Raw genomic sequence first — 20,462 nt, forward strand, 5'->3', positions numbered from 1 at the left:
GGCCTGAGCAGGGCAGGGAAGCTGGCCTGCCCTGGTTTTCCTCATCTCGCTGGGTGGGCCGCCGGCGAGCCACACCCTCCCCATAGCAGTCCTGGTTTGTGTCTGAGCAACACACACACATGCACACACACACACACACACACACACACACGCACACGCCCACGCGCACGCGCACGCACGCGCGCGCGCGCGCGCACACACACACACACACACACACACACACACACCCCGCCCCTGTCCCAGATCAGCTAGCGTTGGAATGTTTACCAACAGCTTCAGTAGGAAACAAAGGGACCAACAGACCCCAGAAACAACTACATGGGTGGTGAATATGACCCTCACTCCTCATCTTGGCGTAACTCTAGCCACGTCCCTCCCAGGAGACCCAGCACAAGGACCCTCTGTTCCCCTCTGCTGTCTTAGGACACAAAGATTCCCTGCCCCAGCCTTGGTGACCTCACCTGTCTGGGCTGGCCTAGGGCCTGTCCTCCTGGCCCTGGAGCCTCCCGGGAGAGACTGTCATGCTAAGTTTTCGGCCATTCTAGAAGAAGACAGCCACCTTGTTACCCACGGGGTTCCTCTCGGCCGAGCCCAGGAAAAGGCCCTCCCCATATCCCAGGGCCAGTGGTGTCTGAAAAACCAAAATACATAGAGAATGGACGAGGCGGCAAGAATGCCGAGCCCCGTCTACTCCTGTGGGGGATCGAGGACAGCGTAACCGTGCCAACGGCCTGCCCTGGCTGGAAGTCTGGGAGCATGTCCTCAGGGAGGCAGCTCAGAGCAATCTGAGGAGCGCCTGGAGGACACCCATGGCGGACGGCACCCGAGGAGAGACACGAGATTGTCTCGGGGACCTGGTATCCCAGAGCTAGTGTGTCAGGATAGAGGCTCGGCCATACTTCTCCTGAGCCCCACCGGGGCACGGCTGGTCTTGGGAAGCATACAGTGGACAGGTAGAAAGTCCACCGTGTTTCTAGCTGCTGGCCACCTACTCCAGGGGAGCCTCCCCTCCCCCATCACACTGTCACCCCCGGGGCGTCCCATGTCAGCCAGGTTGACGCTCCGCTGTGAGTATGGACCTGAGGGCGTGGAAGCCGCTGGCTGGACTGTCCAAGTCAAGAAGGCGCACTTAGGCCAGGCATGCCTCTAATCTCAGCCGCGGGGAGATGGAGGTAGGAACTGTGGAGTTGGGGGTCATTAGCTGCGTAACTAGTTGAAGGTTAGCTTGGGACACATCGGGCCTTATCTGAGGAGTGGAGAGAGGAAGGGAGAATGGTATAAATGGTGCCCCAGGGCAGACTGAATGAGATGCCACCGTCACCCATGAAGAGTTCTCTCACTAGCCAGGGATAGTGCTGCCTTTGGGAGGCAGAGACTGGCAGATCTCTGAGTTCGAGGCCAGCCTGGCCTACAGAGTGAGATCCAAGACAGCCAGGGTTACACAGAGAGACCCTGAGGAACAGACCCCACAAGGGCCTCCGAGGAGACGAGTTTTGCTGTGATCAATTTGAGTCGGGAGAATAAAGAGGTGGAAGAGGACTGAGATGTGGCTCAGTGGGTAGGCTGCTTGCCTAGCATGTGTACAGTCCAGAGTTCAAACCCCAGCACTGCATAGACCCGGGATGATTCCTACAATCCCAGCACTTGGAAGACGGAGGCAGGAGGATCAGCAGTTAAAGGTCATCCTTGGCTACATAGAAAGTTCAAGGCAAGCCCAGGTTGGAGATCTTGGAGAGCAGGGAGAGGCTGAGGCCTGGGTGGCCCAGGGCGGGTTCTATCCTGAAACTGTTTTTTATGTTCTTGGTGCGTCTCGAAGGTGTATGTAAAGGGTTCACCACCCCAGGTCAGGTGACTGAGTCTCGGGAATCAAGGTCTGAGGGCGACCATGCTGCCACGGTTGTGTTTGATGTCCCCTGAGGTCCTCAACACCCCACAAACCGCAGGGTCAGACTCCAGATTCACAGAGGACCCATGTGTGCCCGAGACCAAGGAGACAGTCCACACTTAGCAAGGGTTTCCTGGGTAGTTTGGTAAAGAGCTTCAGTACAGAGAGAGCAGTTAGCAATAAACTCACAGAAAACTCTGTCCTTGAGATGAATGCACACTGTTTAATTTTTACGACCCTCTGTGAGGCAGCAGTATCATCCCCCCACTGAACAAGGGGAAACTGAGGCACGGAGCGCCCAGGTAAGTTGCCCAAAGGCACCTAGCTGGAAAGTGGTGGAGGCACCACCAGAGGCCAGGAGCCCGACCTGCTTGTCACCCCAGCCTCCTGCCTCAGCAGACGCAGGTGGTCCTTCCCCACACCACAGCGCATCCCTGTGGGCACGCGCAGTAAGTCAGGTCTGGCCTTGTACTGCAGTAACGGTGTGTTCAGTGGTTCGACTCGTCTCAGGCCCCAAGGCTGTGCTGGCCTTTGCGGCTGTCGGGTTACAGAGCACATCCTGGGTTCTAGTTGTCTCCGAGGTTGGCCGGCGGCCTTCAAGGCCGACCCTGAGGTTCCCGACCCCTCTGACCCCTCCCGCCAGCCTGATGTTCTGGACCAACTGGAACGAGCTCCACCCCAGCATCATGCGGGCAGCCCTGTCGGGAGCCAACGTCCTGACGCTCATTGAGAAGGACATCCGCACGCCCAACGGCCTGGCCATCGACCACCGTGCGGAGAAGCTGTACTTCTCGGACGCCACCTTGGACAAGATTGAGCGTTGCGAATACGACGGCTCCCACCGCTATGTGAGTCCGTGGGGCAGGTGGGCGGGGACGTGAGGGGAAACCGAGTCAGAACCGCCAGGCTGCCCAGATACAGAGCACCAGACAGGGAGACCCAGGGCATGGGTGAGAAAAGCTGAGAGGATAAAAATTCCCACCCGTGGTCTTGCCTTTGCCCTGGGGGGTCCTGACAGGGCTTAGAGGAGGCAGAAGGCAAGCCGCATCTACAAATCCTTCCCGTGGTGTGACTTCCCGGGCCCCCCCTTGTCCTGCCCCCACTGTGGTGTCAGGATTGGTAAGAGGGCCTGAACCACATGGGCACGCTCACGCCCCTGTCTCAACAGGTGATCCTAAAGTCAGAGCCCGTCCACCCCTTTGGGTTGGCGGTGTATGGAGAGCATATTTTCTGGACTGACTGGGTCCGGCGGGCAGTGCAGCGGGCCAACAAGTATGTAGGCAGTGACATGAAGCTGCTGCGTGTGGACATCCCCCAGCAGCCCATGGGCATCATCGCAGTGGCCAACGACACCAACAGCTGTGAGTGGAGCCTGCCGCCAGCCCTGCGCGCCTGTTCTCTGTGCGCTCGCTCGCGCTCTCTCTCTCTCTCTCTCTCTCTCTCTCTCTCTCTCTCTCTCTCTCTCTCTCACACACACACACACACACACACACACACACACACACACACTCACACACTCACACACTGTACCTTACAGTCTTGTGTCTCTCCGGACTTCTGTTGTACAGATAAATATCTTTACGTACCTTCAGACCTCCAGAAACTGCAAAAGTCCTAACATTCCTCAACCCCAGCTCCCTCAAGACATCTGTAGACATGCGTGGACTTGACATGCCTGTGTCCATCTCGTGCAAACTGCACACACACACACACACACACACACACACACACACACACACACACACACACTTGCATTGCTCTAGGAGCTGTCCTCATCCCTGGAGAGCCTGTCACAGAGCCTAGTAATTCCCTCCACCCAAAGCTACCCATACCCCAAACCTGACTTCATACCCACATGCCAGGTGCAGCCTATGCCCACCCTCATGCCTGTACATAAACACACATACCTACACCAGGCCCAGATGACCTGGGGCACATACGTCTGTGTGTGCGTGTGCGTGCGTGTGTGTGTGCGTGTGTGTGTGTGTATTTCACTAACAGATTTTCCCAAGTCTTATGCACACCCTTGGCCACCACTATGCACATATCTCAAAACTACTTAACCTAGAATCTCCTTCAAGATTCATCTCAAAGCCCTCAGTGCCCACATACCCCAGCACCCCAGCACCCCATGCCAGGTCCTCCCCACCGCTGTGAACTCCCCGTGGCTGCTGGGGTCATACGGAGCCCTGGAATACTGGGTGGGCATCTTGGGAGTGTGCAGAATAGGTCACACCCTGCAGCTCGCTGTCCCCCTGCCTCCGCTCAGGTGAGCTTTCCCCCTGCCGAATCAACAATGGAGGCTGCCAGGATCTGTGCCTGCTCACCCACCAAGGCCACGTCAACTGCTCCTGTCGAGGGGGCCGGATCCTCCAGGAGGACTTCACCTGCCGGGGTGAGGGAGCTCGTGGGAGCTGGGGTAGAGGCTGCTGGGGGGACCTCAGTACAACGGGGGGGGGGGGGGGGAACGGGGGACTTCTTCTGGACTCCAGCCAGGCTGCAGAGCTGGGCTCGGGCTGGGCCCCAGCTCATGGAACCTTTCCACCCCCTCCACCCCCTCCACCCCTCCACCCCTCCACCCCAGCCGTGAACTCGTCCTGTCGGGCGCAAGATGAGTTTGAGTGCGCCAACGGCGAATGCATCGGCTTCAGCCTCACCTGTGACGGTGTCTCCCACTGCAAGGACAAGTCTGACGAGAAGCCTTCCTACTGTAGTAAGGAGCCCCCCCCCCCAGCCTCCCCTCTCCTCAGACCGCGGCCGCCTAGGACCTTCTCCCCGGGCCCCTGCCCGTGTGGCCCAGCTCCTTCGTCTGAGCTCATAAAGGGCAGAATGATTAGTCGGAACCGGGACCCTAGGAGGGGGCTAAAGTCACCAGAGGTCGCGCGTGCGCGCGCGCGCGCGCGCACACACACACACACACACAGACACCCCCACACACAGAGACGCCCCATACACACACACAGACACAGACACACACACAGACACCCCCCACACACACACACAGACACACACACACACACACACACACACACACACACACACACCCGTGCCTGCTGTGACCGCACACATCCCCCCACCCTTGCAGACTCCCGCCGCTGCAAGAAGACTTTCCGCCAATGTAACAACGGCCGCTGCGTATCCAACATGCTGTGGTGCAACGGGATGGATGACTGCGGGGACGGCTCGGACGAGATTCCCTGCAACAGTGAGTGGGGTGCTGCATGCAGCAGTGAGTGGGATGCCGAATGCAGCAGTGAGTGAGTGGGATGCCGCATGCAACAGTGAGTGAGTGGGGTGCTGCGTGCAGCAGTGAGTGAGTGGGGTGCTGCGTGCAGCAGTGAGTGGGGTGCTGCATGCAGCAATGAGTGGGATGCCGCGTGCAGCAGTGAGTGGGATGCTGCATGCAACAGTGAGTGAGTGGGGTGCTGCGTGCAGCAGTGAGTGGGGTGCTGCATGCAGCAATGAGTGGGATGCCGCGTGCAGCAGTGAGTGGGATGCTGCGTGCAGCAGTGGGATGCTGCATGCAACAGTGAGTGAGTGGGATGCTGCATGCAGCAGTGAGTGAGTGGGATGCTGCATGCAGCAGTGAGTGGGATGCTGCATGCAGCAGTGAGTGGGATGCTGCATGCAGCAGTGAGTGAGTGGGGATGCTGCATGCAGCAGTGAGTGGGACGCGCAAGCCCCGGCCTCAGCCCCCGCCCTTACCCTGGTTAGGTCTCAGCCTCCACCGGGTCCTCAGTCTGGCCGAGCGTGTGTCCCCAGGCCCAATAGAGCTGGTTGAGGGCACTCCAAAGATAGGCTGGCGCTCGGTCCTGGGCCTTTGTGGCCCTACAGAGCGCCTGATGGTACTCACGGGCCCTGTTCTAGAGACAGCCTGTGGCGTGGGCGAGTTCCGCTGCCGGGACGGGTCCTGCATCGGGAACTCCAGTCGCTGCAACCAGTTTGTGGACTGTGAGGACGCCTCCGATGAGATGGACTGCAGTGAGTGACATCCCTCCCATGCCCACTCCAGCCTCAGACCATCTCTGTCCCTCGTCCCTCCTGCCTCAGACTGTTCCGCCTTATTTCCTCTCAGCCTTCCTGGCCCCACATAGCAGCCTGTAGCCTTTTGGGCCCTGTCTCTGTCCCGCTTCCTGCTCCTGGGATCCATGGAGGGAGGGAGGGAGCAGGTAGGAAGGGCATCTTAAGCTTTCTGAAAACCAAGGCACCATGGGGCCAGCAGCTGCTCCCAGAGTGTGTTTTAGAGGGAACTGGGTATGACCCCTGTCTTAGTTAGGGTTTCTGTTGCTGTAAAGAGACACCATGACCGGGCTGGAGAGACGGCTCAGAGGTTAAGAGCACTGCTTGCACTTCCAAAGGTCCTGAGTTCAATTCCCAGCAACCACATGGTGGCTCACAACCATATGCAATGAGATCCGGTGCCCTCTTCTGGCCTGCAGGAATATGTACAGATAGAACACGGTGTACATAATAAATAAATAAACCTTAAAAAGAGAGAGACACAGCCGGGCAGTGGTGGCGCACGCCTTTAATCCCAGTACTTGGGAGGCAGAACCAGGTGGATCTCTGTGAGTTCGAGGCCAGCCTGGGCTACCAAGTGAGTCCCAGGAAAGGCGCAAAGCTACACAGAGAAACCCTGTCTCGAAAAACAAAAAAAAAACAAACAAAAAAAAAAAAAGAGAGAGAGAGAGAGAGACACCATGACCATGGCAACTCTTATAAAGGAAATGTTTAATTGGGGTGGCCCCCTTACAGTCTCAGAGGTTCAGTCCATTATCATCATGGTGGGACATGGCAGTGTGCAGTCAGACATGGTGCTGGAGAAGTAGATGAGAGTCCTGCATCTTGCAGGCAACAGGAAGTCAACTGAGAGGCTGGGCAGTATCCTGAGCCCAGGAAACCTCAAAGCCCGCCCCCACAATGACACACTTCCTCCAACCAACAAGGCCACGCCCACTCCAACCAAGCCACACCTCCTGATAGTGCCACTCCCTGTGAGATTATGGGGGCCGACTACGTTCACCTTCCACCAGGTGCCACGGACTGCAGCAGCTACTTCCGCCTGGGTGTGAAAGGCATGCTCTTCCAGCCTTGCGAGCGGACGTCCCTGTGCTACGCACCCAGCTGGGTGTGCGATGGCGCCAATGACTGTGGAGACTACAGTGACGAGCGGGACTGCCCAGGTCAGCCGGTCGTGGCAGCGGCCGGGCAAACGGTAGGCCCGGGGCCAGCAGCAGCGGCGGGCGGCCTCTTCACGCCTCCCTTCCACCCCCAGGTGTGAAGCGTCCCAGGTGCCCCCTCAATTACTTCGCCTGCCCCAGCGGCCGCTGCATCCCCATGAGCTGGACGTGTGACAAAGAGGACGACTGTGAACACGGCGAGGACGAGACCCACTGCAGTGAGTGGCCGGGCGCCCTGGCACCCCGAACATCCCCAGGGCGGGCGTGAAGACCCCACCCGCATAGTCCTTATGGGAAGTGCCCTTCTCGGCGAAGACCCGGCTTTTCCATTACGGGTCTAGCTAGGGTCACACCTCAGCTCTGGATGAGCCTCTCGGGTCCTGTCCTACCTGCCACCCCACCTCTCTCTCTCCACCTCACTGCGTTCTCCAACTCTTCCAGACAAGTTCTGCTCAGAGGCCCAGTTTGAATGCCAGAACCATCGATGTATATCCAAGCAGTGGTTGTGCGACGGCAGCGATGACTGCGGCGACGGCTCCGATGAGGCCGCTCACTGCGGTAAGGCGGAACCCGAACCGGATCCAGGGAGGTGCCCCAAGGAGGAGCGTCCACACACCAGTGGGGCGTGTCGTCGTCGTCGTGGCTGCCCGCTGGGCCCTGGCCTCCCCTGAGCCCCTCTGTGTCTCCCTTGCTCCTCCTCGCGCAGAAGGCAAGACTTGCGGCCCGTCCTCTTTCTCCTGCCCCGGCACCCACGTGTGCGTCCCCGAGCGCTGGCTCTGTGATGGCGACAAGGACTGCGCGGATGGCGCGGACGAGAGCATCGCAGCCGGCTGCCGTGAGTGGGAGAGGCCGCCAGGCCCCGGGTGGGCAGCGAGCGTCACAGCCGCGCTTTGCAAATGCTGGCAAATGAGGCCAAGGGTGGGAAGGAGTTCGGTGGGAGCCCCATGTTTGGTTAGCGCAGAGCCATGGCTTTAGCACCTGTGTCCAGGCCGCCCCGCCTCCCCGGCGCCCGCCTCCCCGGCGCCCCGCCTCCCCGGCGCCCCGCCTCCCCGGCGCCCCGCCTCCCGGCGCCCCGCCTCCCCGGCGCCCGCCTCCCGGCGCCCCGCCTCCCCGGCGCCCGCCTCCCCGGCGCCCGCCTCCCGGCGCCCCGCTCCCCGGCGCCCCGCCTCCCCGGCGCCCCGCCTCCCCGGCGCCCCGCTCCCGGCGCCCGCCTCCCCGGCGCCCCGCCTCCCCGGCGCCCGCCTCCCGGCGCCCCGCCCTCCCCGGCGCCCCGCCCTCCCCGGCGCCCACGCCTCCCCGGCGCCCCGCCTCCCCGGCGCCCCGCCCTCCCCGGCGCCCCGCTCCCCGGCGCCACGCCTCCCGGCGCCACGCCTCCCCGGCGCCACGCCTCCCCGCCTCCACGCCTCCCCGCCTCCCCGGCGCCACGCCCTCCCCGGCGCCACGCCCATTCTACCTCTCCCATCCCGGAACCCCAGGATGGCGGTGCCCGTAGGGAAGGGCTGGAGCGGGGCGGGCCTGAGGGCGGCTTCTGTCTCTGTCCCCAGTGTACAACAGCACCTGTGACGACCGCGAGTTCATGTGCCAGAACCGTATGTGCATTCCCAAGCATTTCGTGTGCGACCACGACCGGGACTGCGCCGATGGCTCCGACGAGTCCCCCGAGTGCGGTGAGTCCCGTGGCTGGAGGGGACAGGGCCCCTGCCCAGCGGCGAGGGTGCTGTGCCAGGGCGGCGCCTCATCGTCCCCCGCACCCCACACACACAGAGTACCCAACCTGCGGCCCCAACGAGTTCCGCTGCGCCAACGGGCGCTGCCTGAGCTCCCGCCAGTGGGAGTGCGACGGTGAGAACGACTGCCACGACCAGAGTGACGAGGCCCCCAAGAATCCGCACTGCACCAGCCCGGGTGAGCCTCGTGGGCCGCCCGCCCCCTGCCCCCTCCCTCCTCCCCTCTCTCTCGTGCCCCACTGACCTGTGCCCGCCGCCCGCCCGCCCTCCCTCCGCAGAGCACAAATGCAACGCCTCGTCGCAGTTCCTGTGCAGCAGCGGACGCTGCGTGGCCGAGGCGCTGCTGTGCAACGGCCAGGACGACTGCGGGGACGGCTCGGATGAACGTGGGTGCCACATCAACGAGTGTCTCAGCCGCAAGCTCAGTGGCTGCAGCCAGGACTGCGAGGACCTGAAGATAGGCTTTAAGGTAGGCCAGCCCAGCCCGGGACAGTCTGGCCAGGACAGTTTGCTCCACCCCCTCGTTCCTGCATCAGGTTCTTACCCAGCACTCACCAGGCAGCGTGCTAGGCTCTGGGGATGTAGCAGGGGCAGACCTGCTAGGTCCGAGTCTCCATCTGTGTGGGTTTGTTCACAGATAAAGGCTAGGAGATGATGTAGCTCCCGGGCTCAGAGGAAAGGCCCAGCCTGGGAGGGAGAATTGTTATCCCGGAGATGCTGTCTAAATCCCCAAGGAAATGAATATAGATGGTGACGAGCCTTGAGTCCTCGCTAAGCTATGCCGAGGGACTGGGAGCTGAGAGACCCGTACTGCAGGGGGTGTGAGGGACACCACCAAGCTAGGCTGACAGCCACGCGAGGAGAGCCCTGGGGGACAGGGTGCACACTGTGTGCCCTGCAGGGGTCCTCCCGGCCCCTGGTTTTCAGAAGGGGAAGCCCAGGCCCCCGGTATATATATATATCCTCAGCCCCAGATTCCCTCTACCCACAGTGCCGCTGCCGCCCCGGCTTCCGGCTCAAAGACGACGGCAGGACCTGTGCCGACGTGGATGAGTGCAGCACCACCTTCCCCTGCAGCCAGCTCTGCATCAACACCCACGGCAGCTACAAGTGTCTATGCGTGGAGGGCTACGCGCCCCGCGGTGGCGACCCCCACAGCTGCAAAGCCGTGACGGGTAAGACGGGCACGTGGAGGGTGAGAGACGGCCCAGGCAGCCGTGGGGAGAGGGCGTGGGACGGTGTAGCCAAAGACGGGCTGCTAGAACGTACCTGAGCCAGGACCCTCTGCCTGCAGACGAGGAGCCCTTCCTTATCTTTGCCAACCGGTACTACCTGCGCAAGCTCAACCTGGACGGCTCCAACTACACACTGCTGAAGCAGGTGCCAAAGCCCAAGCCTCCCTCTTACCCGTCGACTGCCCGGGCCCAGTACAGCCTCCCCGGTTCTTCCCACTTGTGCCCACGTTGTCTCCTACGGCCTCTCCCTCCCGCCGCGTCCTGACTTCAGACAGCCCCCCCCCCCAAACGCACACGTGTCCCAGCAGCAGCTGACTCCCCTGTCTGTCCCCGTTCCCAACCCAGGGCCTGAACAATGCCGTGGCTCTGGACTTCGACTACCGAGAGCAGATGATCTACTGGACCGACGTGACCACCCAGGGCAGCATGATCCGGAGGATGCACCTTAACGGCAGCAACGTGCAGGTGAGGAGAAAGCGCCGCCCCCATTCAGCTGACAGGTACACCAGGAGCCCCTCAGATGAGACACACACACACACACACACACACACACACACACACACACACACACACACACGGCACACAGCTCATCTCCCCTCACCGAGCCATAGAAACATCCTGCCTGTTTTAACTTCTCCCTCCCTGAACTCAGAGAGCAAGCACACGGACACTTCCCGCCTTCCCCTGCACTGTGTTCTGCCGTTTTGTGTGTGTGTGTGTGTGTGTGTGTGTGTGTGTGTGTGTGTGTGCGCGCGCGCGTTGTGTTCCTGGAGCCCCTGCTGGTAATTGGCGTCGGTCTCGGGAGAGGACATACTGTCATCTTCCTAACGAAGCCAGGAGCTGTGTTCCGTTTCACAGGAGGGAGAGGCCGGGCCCCGGAGAGACTGAGGGTTCCACTCAGGCGTCCTCTTCCCTGTGTTCCCCACAGGTACTGCACCGGACAGGCCTCAGTAACCCCGACGGGCTGGCCGTGGACTGGGTGGGCGGCAACCTGTACTGGTGTGACAAAGGCAGAGACACCATTGAGGTGTCCAAGCTCAATGGAGCCTATCGGACCGTGCTGGTCAGCTCTGGCCTCCGTGAGCCCAGGGCTCTCGTGGTGGACGTGCAGAATGGGTGAGTGGCCAAGGGGGTGGGGGGGGAGGGGGGGAGCCCCGGGAATCAAGCCCAGACTCCCTGCAGGCTTCTGGCGTCATCAGTCTCTAGATTCTTGGGGTTCACTGCCCCCCTCCACCTGCCAGGTACCTCTACTGGACGGACTGGGGTGACCACTCACTGATCGGCCGGATCGGCATGGATGGGTCTGGCCGCAGCGTCATTGTGGACACGAAGATCACATGGCCCAATGGTCTGACCCTGGACTATGTCACGGAGCGCATCTACTGGGCTGATGCCCGTGAGGACTACATCGAGTTTGCCAGCCTCGATGGCTCCAATCGTCATGTTGGTCCGTATGCTAGCGAGGCCGCCCAAGGCCAGCAGGCCTGCCGGGGGGTCTACAGTGGTGGGGTAGGGGTTTAGGGGTGCAGGAAGGCATAGTGCATACGGAAGCCACACACCAGGGCCCTGGGGGTTTCACATACCCTGGTGTTTCCCCTCGACTGGCCCAGGCACCAGGCCACAGTCCAGCTCCTTGCACCGTGTGTGTGTGTGTGTGTGTGTGTGTGTGTGTGTGTGTGTGTGTGTGTGTGTGTAACTCCATGTTCAGCCCAGGATGATGGCCTGAGGGTGGGCACATGAGAACTATCTGAGGTTACATCTGTGATCCGTTCTTCCGTGGAGGATCTGTGTGCTCCTCTAGATCAGCAGTGTGGTTGTTGCACAGGCCGTCACTATATACAGCCTTAGGAAGCCATAGAAACATCTGGACCTGGGTTCATTCCCCACTCAGGGTTGCGGTGGGAGCTAAAGAGGTCAAGTGGACGCGGAACCCGGTCTGTACTTGTGCCCAACTGCCGCTGTGTCTTTTCCCTGCGTTCCCCTCCCACAGTGCTGAGCCAAGACATCCCACACATCTTTGCACTGACCCTGTTTGAAGATTACGTCTACTGGACAGACTGGGAGACAAAATCCATCAACCGAGCCCACAAGACCACGGGTGCCAACAAAACACTCCTCATCAGCACCCTGCACCGGCCCATGGACCTCCATGTCTTCCATGCCCTGCGTCAGCCAGATGGTAAGCGAGCAGACTCGGGGTGTGGGAGACATGGGGACCAGGCATGAAATGCCTTGTTCTCAGCACCGCTCGGGACACACAGCCTCAGCGGGAGTTCCTGGTCCTCCCTCCCTGGCCCTGACCGAGCGTCCCTGCCGGGGACCAGACTTTCAGAAGCTATAGACAGAGTATATAGTCAGGCCCTCCGCAGCCTCCGTCCATCCTGGGTTCAACACGGGTCTCCTGGCAGCCAGGCCGTGAAGCTTAGAGAGCCCAGGGAACAGTGAGTGTGGACAGAGCGTCAAAGGAAACCCCGAAAGCAGGCGGAGATGCTGGGGGCCTTCAGGTGTGAGTTCCAAGCCTGAGCTGATCCTGGGCCTTGCAAGGTCCTTTCCCGTCTCCGGTGGTCTTAATCCCCCGATGAAAGCGGTAGAATAAAGATCTACCCTGCCCCTGTGCAGGACGGAGCAGAGCAGACATCCTTCAGAAGGCCAGACGCCATCCCGGCAGGACTCGCCCTGACGACAGTCAGGACCCAGTGACCTAAGAGTCAGGGACCAGGACCAGTCCTGACCCTCCCACCCCATTCTCTCCCGCAGTGCCCAATCACCCCTGCAGAGTCAACAACGGAGGCTGCAGCAACCTGTGCCTGCTGTCCCCTGGGGGTGGTCACAAATGTGCCTGCCCCACCAACTTCTACCTGGGCGGTGATGGCCGTACCTGTGTGTCCAACTGCACAGCAAGCCAGGTAAGGCTCCCCTCGAGACTCCCCCCGTCCCGTGCCTCGGCCCCCCCCCCGACCCCTCATGCCAGTGTCCCCGCACCCACTCTGATGCCCACACATCTGGCATTCCCGTGCTGACACCTCCACACTTCCTGCCTACCTCTTGTCTTCCCACAGCAATGCTTTACGCTTGCACACTCACAAACCTCTACACCTCAGTGCTGGCCTCACCAGTGCCGCTAGCCCGCCCCTTCCTGTGCTCTCCCCGTACAGACACCCCTCTTCTGGCCTCCCTACACCCGCCACACCCCAGCTCTCGGTCCAGCCCCGCCTCCCCACACACTCTAACCCATTTCTCGGAAACACTTCTGCCCCTTGAAAGAAAGCCTGAGTTCCCCGGGCCCCAACAACCCCGTCTCCCCCCCTGCCCCCCCACCAACCCTGTCTCGCCCCTCTGCCCTCCAGTTTGTGTGCAAGAACGACAAGTGCATCCCCTTCTGGTGGAAGTGTGACACCGAGGACGACTGTGGGGACCACTCGGATGAGCCTCCAGACTGCCGTGAGTGTCCAGGGCGTGGGAGGCAGGAGGCTCCGCGCTGGCCGCCAGGGGCAGAGACTTCAGTGACGCCCTTTCTCCCTGCGTGTGTGTGATGTGGGGGTGGGGTGGGGGTGGTGGTGGTGGGGGTGATGTACATTTGTGAGTGTGTGTGTGATGTGCATCTGTGTGTGTGTGATGTGCATGTGTGTGTGTGTGATGTGCATGTGTGTGTGTGATGTGCATTTGTGAGTGTGTGTGTGATGTGCATCTGTGAGTGTGTGTGTGATGTGCATCTGTGAGTGTGTGTGTGTGATGTGCATTTGTGAGTGTGTGTGTGATGTGCATCTGTGAGTGTGTGTGTGATGTGCATGTGTGTGTGTGTGATGTGCATTTGTGAGTGTGTGAGTGTGTGTGTGATGTGCGTGTGTGTGTGTGATGTGCATTTATGAGTGTGCGTGTGTGTGTGTGTGATGTGCATTTGTGAGTGTGCGTGTGTGTGTGTGATGTGCATTTGTGTGTGATGTGCATCTGTGAGTGTGTGTGTGATGTGCATGTGTGTGATGTGCATGTGTGTGTGATGTGCATGTGTGTGTGATGTGCATTTGTGAGTGTGTGAGTGTGTGTGATGTGTATTTGTGAGTGTGTGTGTGATGTGCATTTGTGAGTGTGTGTGTGATGTGCATCTGTGAGTGTGTGTGATGTGCATTTATGAGTGTGCGTGTGTGTGTGTGATGTGCATTTGTGAGAGTGCGTGTGTGTGTGTGATGTGCATTTGTGAGTGTGTGTGTGATGTGCATTTGTGAGAGTGCGTGTGTGTGTGTGATGTGCATTTGTGTGTGATGTGCATGTGTGTGTGTGTGATGTGCATTTGTGAGTGTGTGAGTGTGTGTGATGTGCATTTGTGAGTGTGTGAGTGTGTGTGATGTGCATTTGTGAGTACAGGCGTATGCGTGGTCACCATGTGGAGGTCAGAGGGCAGCCCTCAGAGATCAGCTCTCTGCACGGTGGTTCTGGGGCTCACGGGCCATCAGGCCCTGGTGACACACCCCTGGGTCCCCGGAACCACCTCCTACCCGTCTGACCCTGAGCCGTCCTCTTGGCAGCCGAGTTCAAGTGCCGCCCCGGCCAGTTCCAGTGCTCAACCGGCATCTGCACCAACCCGGCCTTCATCTGTGATGGGGACAACGACTGCCAGGACAACAGTGACGAGGCCAACTGTGGTAAGGGCGGCCGGGCACCAGCCGGTCCTCCCCCAGTCCACAGGGGCACCAGCCGGTCCCTCCCCCCCCCCGAGTCCACAGGGGCACCAGCCGGTCCTCCCCCGAGTCCACAGGGGCACCAGCCGGTCCCCCCCCCGAGTCCACAGGGGCACCAGCCGGTCCTCCCCCCCCCCCCCCCCGAGTCCACAGGGGCACCAGCCGGTCCTCCCCACGGTCCACAGGGGCACCAGCCGGTCCTCCCGAGTCCACAGGGGCACCAGCCGGTCCCCCCCCCCCAGTCCTCAGGGCACCAGCCGGTCCCCCCCCCAGTCCTCAGGGGCACCAGCCGGTCCCCCCCCCCGAGTCCACAGGGGCACCAGCCGGTCCCCCCCCCCAGTCCTCCACCTGTGCTCAGTCACCTCCCCTCCCCTCCCCCAGACATTCACGTCTGCCTGCCCAGCCAGTTCAAGTGCACCAACACCAACCGCTGCATTCCCGGCATCTTCCGGTGCAACGGACAGGACAACTGCGGGGACGGCGAAGACGAGCGGGACTGCCGTAAGTGGGCGGGGACACCGGCACGCACGCATGCACGCACGCACGCACGCACGCACGCACGCACGCACGCACGCATGCGCGGCTGCTTCCCGCGGCTTCCCCGAGGGGCGCTAGTCCACTAGGGATGACGTGAGTCACCGTAGATGTCTCCTGGATTGCGTATAAAAGCAAGGTGCTCAGTACGGACAGACGGCAGATCCGGAAAACAAAACAATACCAGACTGAGGATAAACCATTCCTTCCAATCCGGCGGTGGTGGCGCACGCCTTTAATCCCAGCACTCAGGAGGCAGAGCCAGGCGGATCTCTGTGAGTTAGAGGCCAGCCTGGGCTACCAAGTGAGTTCCAGGAAAGGCGCAAAGCTACACAGAGAAACCCTGTCTCTAGAAACACAAAAAACCATTCCTTCCTCCTGACCAAGACCAGGGCCAGACTTTTGGGAGGAGGCGTCCGGGCAGGGTCCTCATTCTCTCCTCCACCTTGCAGCCGAGGTGACCTGCGCCCCCAACCAGTTCCAGTGCTCCATCACCAAGCGCTGCATCCCCCGCGTCTGGGTCTGCGACAGGGACAATGACTGTGTGGACGGCAGCGATGAGCCCGCCAACTGCAGTGAGTGGAACCCGTGCGCCCTGCCGCGTCTGTGACTCCATCACAAGCACCCCCTCCCTTTGGCGGCTCTACCGTGGCTGGGGGGGGGGCCCTCCTCACCCGTGCCCATGCCTTGCAGCCCAGATGACCTGCGGGGTAGATGAGTTCCGCTGCAAGGACTCGGGCCGCTGCATCCCAGCGCGCTGGAAGTGTGATGGCGAGGACGACTGTGGCGACGGCTCCGATGAGCCCAAGGAGGAGTGTGGTAAGTCTGGGCCTGTCGTGAGAGGGTGGCGATCTCGGGGTAGGGGCGAGGGTCAACCGCGGGCCCCTGGGCCTTCCCTGTGGTCCCCACCACCTCTCCATTCCCTGCGCCTCCCTCTGGCCACCCCTCGGACTTTTGTACCGAGCGTTCCGTGCCTGCCCCGTTCACCCGCTCCCCACATCACCCGCTCCCCCCACACACACCCTTGGTCCATCCTGACCAGCCCCTCCCTCCTGTGGACGCCGCCACAGGCGCTATCCTACAGCAAGGGTGTCGCGGGCTGAGCCCCAGAGCCAGGCTTTCCCAGACCGCAGTGACCACCCGCCCGCCCGCCCTCTCCTCTGCCACCCACCCCGTCCCGTCCGACTGCCCCCTTATCTCCCCGCCCCCCCAGACGAGCGCACCTGCGAGCCGTACCAGTTCCGCTGCAAGAACAACCGCTGTGTGCCCGGGCGCTGGCAGTGTGACTATGACAACGACTGTGGGGACAACTCGGACGAGGAGAGCTGCAGTATGTCCCCGGCCTCGCCCTGCCCGTCATCCCCCGCCCCGCCCCCGGCCCGCCCCCCGGCGCCGGCGCCCCGCCCACCGCCGTGCAGGGGGCGGGGCCTCCCGGGGCGAGGGGGTCAGGAACCTCCTCTGCCTCTGCACTCCACCCCCCCCCCACCTCCATGTCGTGTGCTTGAGCTCTGTTCCATTTCACCTCATCTCATGTTTCTCTCCATTTTTACACTGTCCTCTCGGGGTTGCAGAGGTAGGTGTCTCCGATGTGCCCCTCTTCCTGCGGCCTCTGCCCATCCCTGTGCTGTCCGTCTGTCCTTCTGCCTCTCATCCTTAACTGGCCTCTCCCCGGATCCGGTGGTGCTTGTCTCCGTGATCTTGTCCCTCCCTTCCCCTTACGTGGCCTGCCCCAAGGACAGGACCCGGGACCCGTGCCCTCTCCCACGCGTCTGTTCCCACTGGGATAAGTGTGACTACCCGCTTGGCCCAGCCGGTTAGCTGCCTGGGGTTGGCGGATCATCACACCAGCCGCCAGCTGTGGCCTTCGCGGACCCAGCAATGAGCCGCGGGGCTTGGGAGTAGTGTTTCCAAGGGCCGGGGATGCCCTGTGCCCACCGCGCTGCTGGGGCCTGTCTTTCCCCAGCCCCTCGGCCCTGCTCCGAGAGCGAGTTTTCCTGTGCCAACGGCCGCTGCATCGCTGGGCGCTGGAAGTGTGACGGGGATCATGACTGTGCCGACGGCTCCGACGAGGTGAGCAGATCTCAAGGAAGCGGGGTGTGTGTGGGGGGGCTCGGGAGAATCAGGGCGGGACCCCGGGGGCCTGACCCGGCTCGGCTCTCGTGCCCACAGAAAGACTGCACGCCCCGCTGTGACATGGACCAGTTCCAGTGCAGGAGTGGCCACTGCATCCCCCTGCGCTGGCGCTGTGACGCGGATGCCGACTGCATGGATGGCAGTGACGAGGAGGCCTGCGGCACCGGGGGTGAGCCCCCCCCCCCCCGCCGGGCGTCCCCACCCCATCTCCCCCAGACCATGATGTGGCCAGGTTGACTCGGTCTTTTATTTCCTTCGGTCATTATGGTTCCCGCAACACGCCTTGATGGAGCGTCTACTGGGAGACGTCCTAGGTGTTGGGGATGTCGCCGTAGACAGGGCTCGGGTCCACTGGGTGTATTTTTTATGCTGGGGGGCTGGCTAGATCCAGCCGAGGCCTGTACGCTGTGTCCACCCACCGCCCTGCCCACCTCCTACTCACAGCTGGCTGGGGTAAGAGGCCGGATCCTGCTCCCCTTCCCTCCAGGGCGGGCAGTGAGCCGGGGTCGGCTCGGTAGCCCGAGGGAGCAGTGGGACCCTTGTCGGGAGAGAAGCTGAGGGTCGGAGCCGGGGGTCCCGCCTGGAAGGCAGCCGCCCTGGTTCCGCCCCGTAGGCTGAGGATCCGTGACCGTAAGCCTGCGCCTGGCACAGGGTATCCGAGGCTCGGGTGTCCTGGCTCCTCTACTCAAGAATAGCATCCTGAGCCCGTGGGCACACCCGAAGTAGCCTCTCCTCCCCTAAATACCAGAGGAAGCCCTTGTCCCTCTGTCCACTGGGCAGGACATTAAGACACCGGGGTCGGATTCTGCTGCAGCTTCCCTGGTGGCCCCGGGCCGCAGCCCCACCCACGGAGGGAGTGACAGACACAGCGTGCATTCATTTTTACCCCCTTGTCCCCCCGGCACCCAGTGAGGACCTGCCCCTTGGATGAGTTTCAATGTAACAACACCTTGTGCAAGCCCCTGGCCTGGAAGTGTGACGGTGAGGACGACTGCGGGGATAACTCGGATGAGAACCCGGAGGAATGCGGTAAGATTGTGATGGAGCGAGGCGGGGCTCGGGGGCTGTCTGTCCAAGGCAGGGACTCCCCGAGTCTGACCCTGCCCGTTTCCTGGCTTCCACAGCCCGGTTCGTGTGTCCTCCCAACCGGCCCTTCCGATGCAAGAACGACCGCGTCTGCCTGTGGATTGGGCGCCAGTGTGACGGCGTGGACAACTGTGGAGATGGGACCGACGAGGAAGACTGCGGTGAGCCGGGGGCGACGTGGGGGTAGGGCTCGGGGGGAGCCGCAGCTGGGGGGCGGGCCCTTCTGCAAGGCCGACGGCAGAGGGGCCCGGGCCTGGGGAGAGGGATGTCTTTGGGAAGGGCGCGGGCGGCCCTGAGGTTGCAGGTTCGCACCCACCCCTGGCCTCCTGGGTTAGCAGGGTCTCTGCGGAGGGAGGGAGGGGCAGCGGGTGTGGTCGGCACCCAGGGCCTGAAGGGTCTCCCCTCCCCAGAACCCCCCACGACCCAGAATCCCCACTGCAAGGATAAGAAGGAGTTCCTCTGCCGGAATCAGCGCTGTCTGTCATCCTCGCTGCGCTGTAACATGTTTGACGACTGCGGCGACGGCTCGGATGAGGAGGACTGCAGCATCGGTAGGACGGGGCGTGCGCGCGTGCGCGGGGGCGGGGCGTGCACGGGGGGGGCGGGGCGTGCACCGGGGGGCGGGGCGGGCACGGGAGGCGGGTGGGCACCGGGGGCGGGGCGGGCACGGGAGGCGGGGTGGGCACCGGGGGCGGGGCGGGCACGGGAGGCGGGTGGGCACCGGGGGCGGGGCGGGGGCGGGGCGGGCACCAGGGGCGGGGCGGGCACCAGGGGGCGGGGCGGGCACCGGGGCGGGGCGGGCACGGGGGGCGTGGCGAGTATCGGGGGCGGGGCGAGCGCCAGGGGGCGGGGCGAGCGGTGGGGCGGGCTCGGGGCGGGGCGAGCACGGGAGGCGGGGCGGGTACGGGAGGCGGGGCGAGCTCAGGGGTGGGGCGAGCACCAGGGGGCGGGGCGGGCACGGGAGGCGGGGCTCAGGCCAGGGCCCTCCACGGTTTGTCCCCCCCCACAGACCCCAAGCTGACCAGCTGCGCCACCAACGCCAGCATCTGTGGGGACGAAGCGCGTTGCGTGCGCACGGAGAAAGCTGCCTACTGTGCTTGCCGCTCAGGCTTCCACACCGTGCCGGGCCAGCCAGGATGCCAGGGTAGGGAAGCTGGGCGGGCGATGGGCAGGGACCCCGGCTCTCATCAGACTCCCCGTAACCCCCACTGCAACCCCCCCCCCAGACATCAACGAGTGCCTGCGCTTCGGCACCTGCTCCCAGCTCTGCAACAACACCAAGGGCGGCCACCTCTGCAGCTGCGCGCGCAACTTCATGAAGACGCACAACACCTGCAAGGCCGAAGGTGCTGGAGTCGGGAAAGGACAGGGGGGGTGGGCGGGCGGGGCCGGGAAATGGAGCTGGGCTGGAATGGAACATTCCCAAGCATCCGTCCGTGCTCCGGCATGGACCCCCAAGACTCAAGGCACACGGGGCCGGCCGCCGTCCTGAGCCAAGCGTTGGAAAGTTAGAGGACACCCCCTGGGTTTCCGGAGTTCTGTGAGAGCCGACACTCCCACGTGGCGTACAACCCTACCTCCCCGCCCCCAGGTTGAGAGTACCTTTAGACTCATGGTCACGTGGGCCCACCCGCCTATTCTTCCCCCCATGCTCTGACAAGGCACCGCACCATGCACGCACGTGGGCGTGTACATACACACCCCCTAGAGGACTCACGGGCCTGTGCCCTCTCAGCAGCTGATGCTGCCCAGAGACCACAAGGCAGGATTCCCGGAACTGCCGGCTAGGGAAGTGAGGCCCAAGGGCGGACTTCTAAAGGACCTGGTCATTCTGTTACCAGCTTGGGGCACAGGTTAGAGTCCTCAGGCCCGGTGTCGGACGCACCAGCACGAGAAACACCCCTGTCGAGGACAAACGGTTTGATTAGCTGGGCGGCTGCTGTGGACTGGCAGGGTCTTGGCTGGAGGTCGTCTTCCTCCAGGGATCGAACTCCGGCCCAGGGCTC

At 62.4% G+C, this 20,462-nt stretch overlaps 1 protein-coding gene across 1 annotated transcript in view; it reads left to right on the plus strand.

Annotated features, from left to right (window-relative positions):
• The window catches only part of Lrp1 (LDL receptor related protein 1), an 85,108-nt gene that overhangs the window by 58,952 nt on the left and 5,694 nt on the right, over positions 1 to 20,462 (plus strand). The window contains exons 43-75 of the mRNA XM_028886217.2: positions 2,529 to 2,733; positions 3,054 to 3,246; positions 4,155 to 4,280; positions 4,470 to 4,598; positions 4,971 to 5,090; positions 5,753 to 5,866; positions 6,919 to 7,068; positions 7,161 to 7,283; positions 7,507 to 7,623; positions 7,772 to 7,900; positions 8,610 to 8,732; positions 8,830 to 8,970; positions 9,071 to 9,261; positions 9,784 to 9,967; positions 10,087 to 10,172; positions 10,373 to 10,492; positions 10,956 to 11,143; positions 11,269 to 11,474; positions 12,018 to 12,206; positions 12,785 to 12,933; positions 13,375 to 13,468; positions 14,551 to 14,667; positions 15,085 to 15,204; positions 15,690 to 15,812; positions 15,931 to 16,056; positions 16,451 to 16,567; positions 17,201 to 17,307; positions 17,407 to 17,539; positions 18,280 to 18,399; positions 18,495 to 18,617; positions 18,867 to 19,007; positions 19,466 to 19,600; positions 19,683 to 19,802. Of these exons, the coding sequence (XP_028742050.1) occupies positions 2,529 to 2,733; positions 3,054 to 3,246; positions 4,155 to 4,280; positions 4,470 to 4,598; positions 4,971 to 5,090; positions 5,753 to 5,866; positions 6,919 to 7,068; positions 7,161 to 7,283; positions 7,507 to 7,623; positions 7,772 to 7,900; positions 8,610 to 8,732; positions 8,830 to 8,970; positions 9,071 to 9,261; positions 9,784 to 9,967; positions 10,087 to 10,172; positions 10,373 to 10,492; positions 10,956 to 11,143; positions 11,269 to 11,474; positions 12,018 to 12,206; positions 12,785 to 12,933; positions 13,375 to 13,468; positions 14,551 to 14,667; positions 15,085 to 15,204; positions 15,690 to 15,812; positions 15,931 to 16,056; positions 16,451 to 16,567; positions 17,201 to 17,307; positions 17,407 to 17,539; positions 18,280 to 18,399; positions 18,495 to 18,617; positions 18,867 to 19,007; positions 19,466 to 19,600; positions 19,683 to 19,802 (4,559 nt within the window). The remainder of the gene's footprint in view (positions 1 to 2,528; positions 2,734 to 3,053; positions 3,247 to 4,154; positions 4,281 to 4,469; positions 4,599 to 4,970; positions 5,091 to 5,752; positions 5,867 to 6,918; positions 7,069 to 7,160; positions 7,284 to 7,506; positions 7,624 to 7,771; positions 7,901 to 8,609; positions 8,733 to 8,829; positions 8,971 to 9,070; positions 9,262 to 9,783; positions 9,968 to 10,086; positions 10,173 to 10,372; positions 10,493 to 10,955; positions 11,144 to 11,268; positions 11,475 to 12,017; positions 12,207 to 12,784; positions 12,934 to 13,374; positions 13,469 to 14,550; positions 14,668 to 15,084; positions 15,205 to 15,689; positions 15,813 to 15,930; positions 16,057 to 16,450; positions 16,568 to 17,200; positions 17,308 to 17,406; positions 17,540 to 18,279; positions 18,400 to 18,494; positions 18,618 to 18,866; positions 19,008 to 19,465; positions 19,601 to 19,682; positions 19,803 to 20,462) is intronic.

This window comes from Peromyscus leucopus, chromosome 18 (assembly GCF_004664715.2).
Source record: "Peromyscus leucopus breed LL Stock chromosome 18, UCI_PerLeu_2.1, whole genome shotgun sequence".
Taxonomy (NCBI): Eukaryota; Metazoa; Chordata; class Mammalia; order Rodentia; family Cricetidae; genus Peromyscus; species Peromyscus leucopus.